Source organism: Oncorhynchus gorbuscha, unplaced genomic scaffold (genome assembly GCF_021184085.1).
Source record: "Oncorhynchus gorbuscha isolate QuinsamMale2020 ecotype Even-year unplaced genomic scaffold, OgorEven_v1.0 Un_scaffold_1893, whole genome shotgun sequence".
NCBI lineage: Eukaryota > Metazoa > Chordata > Actinopteri > Salmoniformes > Salmonidae > Oncorhynchus > Oncorhynchus gorbuscha.
In genome coordinates this window covers 44,180-52,500 of record NW_025746545.1, presented here as the reverse complement: position 1 = coordinate 52,500, position 8,321 = coordinate 44,180, and the positions used below count along the sequence as shown (strand labels likewise).

Genomic DNA, 8,321 nt, shown 5'->3' with positions numbered 1-8,321 from the left:
GAGACAGAGTAGAAAGAGAGGAATACAACAGGGACCAGGTAGGAGGTAGGAGGTAGGAGACAGAGTAGATAGGGAGGGATACTACAGGGACCAGGTAGGAGGTAGGAGGTAGGAGACAGAGTAGAAAGAGAGGAATACAACAGGGACCAGGTAGGAGGTAGGAGGTAGGAGGTAGGAGACAGAGTAGAAAGGGAGGGATATAAAAAAAAGTGAGAAAAGAGGAGAGACTGGAAGAGAGGAGGAGAAGGAGAGAGAGGAAGAGAGGAGGAGAAGGAGAGAGAGGAAGAGAGGAGGAGAAGGAGATAGAGGAAGATAGGAGGAGAAGGAGAGATTGGAAGGGAGGAGAGGATTATAAAGAGACTGGGAGAGAGGAGGAGAAGGAGAGAGAGGAAGAGAGGAGGAGAAGGAGAGAGAGGAAGATAGGAGGGGATTATAAAGAGACTGGGAGAGAGGAGGAGAAGGAGAGAGAGGAAGAGAGGAGGGGAGTATAAAGAGACTGGAAGAGAGGAGGAGAAGGAGAGAGAGGAAGATAGGAGGGGATTATAAAGAGACTGGGAGAGAGGAGGAGAAGGAGAGAGAGGAAGAGAGGAGGGGAGTATAAAGAGACTGGAATAGAGGAGAAGGAGAGAGAGGAAGAGAGGAGTAGAAGGAGAGAGAGGAAGAGAGGAGGGGAGTATAAAGAGACTGGAATAGAGGAGGAGAAGAAGAGAGAGGAAGGGAGGAGAGGATTATAAAGAGACTGGAATAGAGGAGGAGAAGAAGAGAGAGGAAGAGAGGAGGGGAGTATAAAGAGACTGGAATAGAGGAGGAGAAGAAGAGAGAGGAAGGGAGGAGAGGATTATAAAGAGACTGGGAGAGAGGAGGAGAAGGAGAGAGAGGAAGAGAGGAGGAGAAGGAGAGAGAGGAAGAGAGGAGGAGAAGGAGAGAGAGGAAGAGAGGAGGAGAAGGAGAGAGAGGAAGAGAGGAGTAGAAGGAGAGAGAGGAAGAGAGGAGGAGAAGGAGAGAGAGGAAGAGAGGAGTAGAAGGAGAGAGAGGAAGAGAGGAGGGAAGTATGAAGATGGAGGGATAGAGAGATGGTATACTAAAAGAGATGAAGATGCTGTGTTTGTTAGTTTTCAAGGCTAGATAGGATAACCATCACAGATATACTCCCCCCTTCCCCTCTTTCTTTCTTTCTTTCTTTCCAATTCTAACGACTTGTCTTGCTGCCTGTGTTCCAAAAACAGTCAAGTGCATGGATGGTTTTTCCCTCTGAGCCAAGCTGGAAAAACACAACAAAACAATGCAGTCTGTTGCTTGTCACTCATGGGTGTCTGAGCATGCAGCTCAGTGCCACAGCTTGAACACACAGCTGTAAACTGGTGGTGAAGGAAAAACAAACAAAGGCCCAAGCACCCCTCCCTCCCTCCCTCCCTCCCTCCCCCCCCCCCTCCCCCCTCCCTCCCTCCCCCCTCCCTCCCTCCCTCCCTCCCTCCCTCCCCATCTCCATCCCTCCCTCCCTCCCTCCCTCCCTCCATCCCCCCAACCTCCCTCACTCCCCATCTCCATCCCTCCCTCCCCCCATCCTCCCTCCCTCCCCCATCCTCCATCCCTCCCTCCCCCATCCTCCCTCCCTCCCCCATCCTCCATCCCTCCCCCCCATCCTCTCTCCCTCCCCCATCCTCCCTCCCTCCCCCCATCCTCCCTCCCTCCCCCATCCTCCCTCCCTCCCCCATCCTCCTTCCCTCCCTCCCCCATCCTCCTTCCCTCCCTCCCCCATCCTCCTTCCCTCCCTCCCCCATCCTCCTTCCCTCCCTCCCCCCATCCTCCCTCCCTCCCCCCATCCTCCCTCCCTCCCCCCATCCTCCCTCCCTCCCCCATCCTCCATCCCTCCCTCCCCCCATCCTCCCTCCCTCCCCCCATCCTCCATCCTTCCCTCCCCCCATCCTCCCTCCCCCATTCTCCATCCTCCCTCCCTCCCCCCATCCTCCCTCCCTCCCCCATCCTCCATCCCTCCCTCCCTCCCCCATCCTCCATCCCTCCCTCCCTCCCCCCATCCTCCCTCCCCCGTCCTCCCTCCATCCCTCCCCCCATCCTCCCTCCCTCCCTTTCCTCCAATCCCCTCTTCTCACAAATGATATTTTCTTGTTTAATTTAACAAGAAATGAGTAGTAAATTAAAGGATTGGCCCCAGAATCACAGCACACACACACACACACACACACACACACACACACACACACACACACACACACACACACACACACACACACACACACACACACACACACACACACACACACACACACACACACACACACACACACACACACACACACACGTGCGCTCCAGATTCCCAGCGTGCCCCTGTGCTGCTCTCCGCTCCCCAATGAAAAGGCAATTTGTGAAATGATGTGATAAAGTAATTAGATAGAATTCAGCCCCTTCAGATTGTTGCCATGCAGAGTGCTCACACACACACACACACACACACACACACACACACACACACACACACACACACACACACACACACACACACACACACACACACACACACACACACACACACACACACACACACACACACACACACTGCTTCTCCTATTTGTACACAACATCATGGTAACGATGGGTCTCCGCGATCACAGCTCGTAAAAACCCAAACCGCCTCAACCACTTCTTCTCTTTTTTTCATCCTCCTTTAAAACGTCCCAAATGAGAGGGAGAGAAATGAGAGGGAGAGAAATGAGAGAGAGAGAAATGAGAGAGGGAGACATGAGAGAGGGAGACATGAGAGAGGGAGAAAAGAGAGAGGGAGACATGAGAGAGGGAGACATGAGAGAGGGAGAAAAGAGAGAGGGAGAAAAGAGAGAGGGAGAAAAGAGAGAGGGAGAAAAGAGAGAGAAAAATGAGAGAGGGAGAGAAATGAGAGGGAGAGAAATGAGAGGGAGAGAAATGAGAGAGGGAGAAATGAGAGAGGCAGAAATGAGAGAGGCAGAAATGAGAGAGGCAGAAATGAGAGAGGCAGAAATGAGAGAGGCAGAAATGAGAGAGGCAGAAATGAGAGAGGCAGAAATGAGAGAGGCAGAAATGAGAGAGGCAGAAATGAGAGAGGCCGAAATGATAGAGACAGAAATGATAGAGGCAGAAATGAGAGAGGCAGAAATGAGAGAGGCAGAAATGAGAGAGGCAGAAATGAGAGAGGCAGAAATGAGAGAGGCAGAAATGAGAGAGGCAGAAATGAGAGAGGCAGAAATGAGAGAGGGAGAAAAGAGAGAGGGAGAAAAGAGAGAGAGAGAGAAATGAGAGAGAGGGAGAAAAGAGAGAGGGAGAGAAAAGAGAGAGGGAGAGAAAAGAGAGAGGGAGAGAAAAGAGAGAGGGAGAGAAGAGAGAGAGGGGGAGAAAAGAGAGGGGGAGAAAAGAGAGAGGGAGAGAAAAGAGAGAAGGAGAGAAAAGAGAGAGGGAGAAAAGAGAGAGAGAGAGAAATGAGAGAGAGGGAGAGAAAAGAGAGAGGGAGAGAAAAGAGAGAGGGGGAGAAAAGAGAGAGGGAGAAAAGAGAGAGGGAGAGAAAAGAGAGAAGGAGAGAAAAGAGAGAGGGAGAAAAGAGAGAGGGAGAGAAAAGAGAGAAGGAGAGAAAAGAGAGAAGGAGAGAAAAGAGAGAAGGAGAGAAAAGAGAGAAGGAGAGAAAAGAGAGAAGGAGAGAAAAGAGAGAGGGAGAGAAAAGAGAGAGGGAGAGAAAAGAGAGAAGGAGAGAAAAGAGAGGGAGAAAAGAGAGAGGGAGAAAAGAGAGAGGGAGAGAAAAGAGAGAGGGAGAGAAAAGAGAGAGGGAGAGAAAAGAGAGAAGGAGAGAAAAGAGAGAGGGAGAAAAGAGAGAGGGAGAAAAGAGAGAGGGAGAGAAAAGAGAGGGAGAAAAGAGAGAGGGAGAAAAGAGAGAGGGAGAAAAGAGAGAGGGAGAGAAAAGAGAGAGGGAGAGAAAAGAGAGAAGGAGAGAAAAGAGAGAGGGAGAGAAAAGAGAGAGGGAGAGAAAAGAGAGAGGGAGAGAAAAGAGAGAAGGAGAGAAAAGAGAGAGGGAGAAAAGAGAGAGGGAGAGAAAAGAGAGAAGGAGAGAAAAGAGAGGGAGAAAAGAGAGAGGGAGAGAAAAGAGAGAAGGAGAGAAAAGAGAGGGAGAAAAGAGAGAGGGAGAGAAAAGAGAGAGGGAGAAAAGAGAGAGGGAGAGAAAAGAGAGAAGGAGAGAAAAGAGAGAGGGAGAGAAAAGAGAGAGGGAGAGAAAAGAGAGAGGGAGAGAAAAGAGAGAGGGAGAGAAAAGAGAGAGGGAGAGAAAAGAGAGAGGGAGAGAAAAGAGAGAAGGAGAGAAAAGAGAGAAGGAGAGAAAAGAGAGAAGGAGAGAAAAGAGAGAGGGAGAGAAAAGAGAGAAGGAGAGAAAAGAGAGAGGGAGAGAAAAGAGAGAGGGAGAGAAAAGAGAGAGGGAGAGAAAAGAGAGAGGGAGAGAAAAGAGAGAAGGAGAGAAAAGAGAGAAGGAGAGAAAAGAGAGGGAGAAAAGAGAGAGGGAGAGAAAAGAGAGAAGGAGAGAAAAGAGGGGGAGAAAAGAGAGAGGGAGAGAAAAGAGAGAGGGAGAAAAGAGAGAGGGAGAGAAAAGAGAGAGGGAGAAAAGAGAGAGGGAGAGAAAAGAGAGAGGGAGAAAAGAGAGAGGGAGAGAAAAGAGAGAGGGAGAAAAGAGAGAGGGAGAGAAAAGAGAGAGGGAGAGAAAAGAGAGAAGGAGAGAAAAGAGAGGGAGAAAAGAGAGAGGGAGAGAAAAGAGAGAAGGAGAGAAAAGAGAGAGGGAGAAAAGAGAGAGGGAGAAAAGAGAGAGGGAGAGAAAAGAGAGAGGGAGAGAAAAGAGAGAAGGAGAGAAAAGAGAGAGGGAGAGAAAAGAGAGAGGGAGAGAAAAGAGAGAGGGAGAGAAAAGAGAGAAGGAGAGAAAAGAGAGAAGGAGAGAAAAGAGAGAAGGAGAGAAAAGAGAGAAGGAGAGAAAAGAGAGAAGGAGAGAAAAGAGAGAGGGAGAAAAGAGAGAGGGAGAGAAAAGAGAGAGGGAGAGAAAAGAGAGAGGGAGAGAAAAGAGAGAAGGAGAGAAAAGAGAGGGAGAAGAGAGAGGGAGAGAAAAGAGAGGGAGAAAAGAGAGAAGGAGAGAAAAGAGAGAGGGAGAAAAGAGAGAGGGAGAAAAGAGAGAAGGAGAGAAAAGAGAGGGAGAAAGGAGAGAGGGAGAAAGGAGAGAGGGAGAAAGGAGAGAGGGAGAAAAGAGAGAGGGAGAGAAAAGAGAGAGGGAGAAAAGAGAGAGGGAGAGAAAAGAGAGAAGGAGAGAAAAGAGAGGGAGAAAAGAGAGGGAGAAAAGAGAGAGGGAGAGAAAAGAGAGAGGGAGAGAAAAGAGAGAGGGAGAGAAAAGAGAGAGGGAGAGAAAAGAGAGAAGGAGAGAAAAGAGAGAAGGAGAAAAGAGAGAGGGAGAGAAAAGAGAGAAGGAGAGAAAAGAGAGGGAGAAAAGAGAGAGGGAGAGAAAAGAGAGAAGGAGAGAAAAGAGAGAGGGAGAAAAGAGAGAGGGAGAGAAAAGAGAGAGGGAGAGAAAAGAGAGAAGGAGAGAAAAGAGAGAAGGAGAGAAAAGAGAGAAGGAGAGAAAAGAGAGAAGGAGAGAAAAGAGAGAAGGAGAGAAAAGAGAGAAGGAGAGAAAAGAGAGAAGGAGAGAAAAGAGAGAGGGAGAAAAGAGAGAGGGAGAAAAGAGAGAGGGAGAAAAGAGAGAGGGAGAAAAGAGAGAGGGAGAGAAAAGAGAGAGGGAGAGAAAAGAGAGAGGGAGAGAAAAGAGAGAGGGAGAGAAAAGAGAGGGAGAAAAGAGAGAGGGAGAAATGAGAGGAGAGAAAAGAGAGAGGGAGAAAAGAGAGAGGGAGAGAAAAGAGAGAGGGAGAGAAAAGAGAGAGGGAGAGAAAAGAGAGAGGGAGAGAAAAGAGAGAGGGAGAGAAAAGAGAGAAGGAGAGAAAAGAGAGAGTGAGAGAAAAGAGAGAAGGAGAGAAAAGAGAGAGAGGAGAGAAAAGAGAGAGGGAGAAAAGAGAGAGGGAGAGAAAAGAGAGAGGGAGAGAAAAGAGAGAAGGAGAGAAAAGAGAGAGGGAGAGAAAAGAGAGAGGGAGAGAAAAGAGAGAGGGAGAGAAAAGAGAGAGGGAGAGAAAAGAGAGAGGGAGAGAAAAGAGAGAAGGAGAGAAAAGAGAGAAGGAGAGAAAAGAGAGGAGAGAAAAGAGAGAAGGAGAGAAAAGAGAGAGGGAGAAAAGAGAGAGGGAGAGAAAAGAGAGAGGGAGAGAAAAGAGAGAAGGAGAGAAAAGAGAGAGAGAAAAGAGAGAGGGAGAGAAAAGAGAGGGAGAAAAGAGAGAGGGAGAGAAAAGAGAGAAGGAGAGAAAAGAGAGAGGGAGAAAAGAGAGAGGGAGAAAAGAGAGAAGGAGAGAAAAGAGAGGGAGAAAGGAGAGAGGGAGAAAAGAGAGAGGGAGAAAAGAGAGAGGGAGAAAAGAGAGAGGGAGAGAAAAGAGAGAGGGAGAAAAGAGAGAGGGAGAGAAAAGAGAGAAGGAGAGAAAAGAGAGAGGGAGAAAAGAGAGAGGGAGAGAAAAGAGAGAGGGAGAGAAAAGAGAGAGAGAAAAGAGAGAGGGAGAGAAAAGAGAGGGAGAAAAGAGAGAGGGAGAGAAAAGAGAGAAGGAGAAAAGAGAGAGGGAGAAAAGAGAGAAGGAGAGAAAAGAGAGGGAGAAAGGAGAGAGGGAGAAAAGAGAGAGGGAGAAAAGAGAGAGGGAGAGAAAAGAGAGAGGGAGAAAAGAGAGAGGGAGAGAAAAGAGAGAAGGAGAGAAAAGAGAGGGAGAAAAGAGAGAGGGAGAGAAAAGAGAGAAGGAGAGAAAAGAGGGGGAGAAAAGAGAGAGGGAGAGAAAAGAGAGAGGGAGAAAAGAGAGAGGGAGAGAAAAGAGAGGGAGAAAAGAGAGAGGGAGAAAAGAGAGGAGAGAAAAGAGAGAGGGAGAAAAGAGAGAGGGAGAGAAAAGAGAGAGGGAGAGAAAAGAGAGAGGGAGAGAAAAGAGAGAGGGAGAGAAAAGAGAGAAGGAGAGAAAAGAGAGGGAGAAAAGAGAGAGGGAGAGAAAAGAGAGAGGGAGAGAAAAGAGAGAGGGAGAAAAGAGAGAGGGAGAAAAGAGAGAGGGAGAGAAAAGAGAGAAGGAGAGAAAAGAGAGAAGGAGAGAAAAGAGAGGGAGAAAAGAGAGAGGGAGAGAAAAGAGAGAAGGAGAGAAAAGAGAGAGGGAGAAAAGAGAGAGGGAGAAAAGAGAGAGGGAGAGAAAAGAGAGAGGGAGAGAAAAGAGAGAAGGAGAGAAAAGAGAGAAGGAGAGAAAAGAGAGAAGGAGAGAAAAGAGAGAAGGAGAGAAAAGAGAGAAGGAGAGAAAAGAGAGAGGGAGAAAAGAGAGAGGGAGAAAAGAGAGAGGGAGAAAAGAGAGAGGGAGAAAAGAGAGAGGGAGAAAAGAGAGAGGGAGAAAAGAGAGAGGGAGATAAAAGAGAGAGGGAGAGAAAAGAGAGAGGGAGAGAAAAGAGAGAGGGAGAGAAAAGAGAGGGAGAAAAGAGAGAGGGAGAAATGAGAGGAGAGAAAAGAGAGAGGGAGAAAAGAGAGAGGGAGAGAAAAGAGAGAGGGAGAGAAAAGAGAGAGGGAGAGAAAAGAGAGAGGGAGAGAAAAGAGAGAGGGAGAGAAAAGAGAGAAGGAGAGAAAAGAGAGAGTGAGAGAAAAGAGAGAAGGAGAGAAAAGAGAGAAGGAGAGAAAAGAGAGAGGGAGAAAAAGAGAGAGGAGATAAAAGAGAGAGGGAGATAAAAGAGAGAGGGAGAGAAAAGAGAGAGGGAGAGAAAAGAGAGGGAGAGAAAAGAGAGAGGGAGAGAAAAGAGAGAGGGAGAGAAAAGAGAGAGGGAGAGAAAAGAGAGAGGGAGAGAAAAGAGAGAGGGAGAGAAAAGAGAGAGGGAGAGAAAAGAGAGAAGGAGAGAAAAGAGAGAGTGAGAGAAAAGAGAGAAGGAGAGAAAAGAGAGAGGGAGAAATGAGAGGAGAGAAAAAAACCTGCCAACTGCAGGGCATAGCCTAGATCCCAAATGGCACCCTATTCTCTATTAATGAAACGTAGGCACTTCGGTCCCTGGTCAAAAGTTGTGCACTACGTAGGGAATAGGCTGCCATTTAGCATCTAGCAATAATGTCCATTAATGCAATTAGGGTTGTAATTTAGCTAGCGCCCGAACACACACATACTTCTCCCTCTGGAAAACAGGGTTTACCATCACCACCGTGCTGCAGTGTTCCTGAGCAGAAACAGGTGTGAAAA

The 8,321-nt window shown here is 48.2% G+C and overlaps 1 protein-coding gene across 1 annotated transcript in view; it reads left to right on the top strand.

Annotated features, from left to right (window-relative positions):
- Window positions 1-7,532, top strand: part of LOC124024505 (homeobox protein Meis1-like) — a gene marked incomplete at its 3' end in the record, with an annotated part of 14,545 nt that extends 7,013 nt beyond the window's left edge. Inside the window, exons 2-3 of the mRNA XM_046338423.1 lie at window positions 3,715-3,792; window positions 7,473-7,532. Of these exons, the coding sequence (XP_046194379.1) occupies window positions 3,715-3,792; window positions 7,473-7,532 (138 nt within the window). The remainder of the gene's footprint in view (window positions 1-3,714; window positions 3,793-7,472) is intronic.
- Window positions 7,533-8,321: the final 789 nt, after the last annotated feature.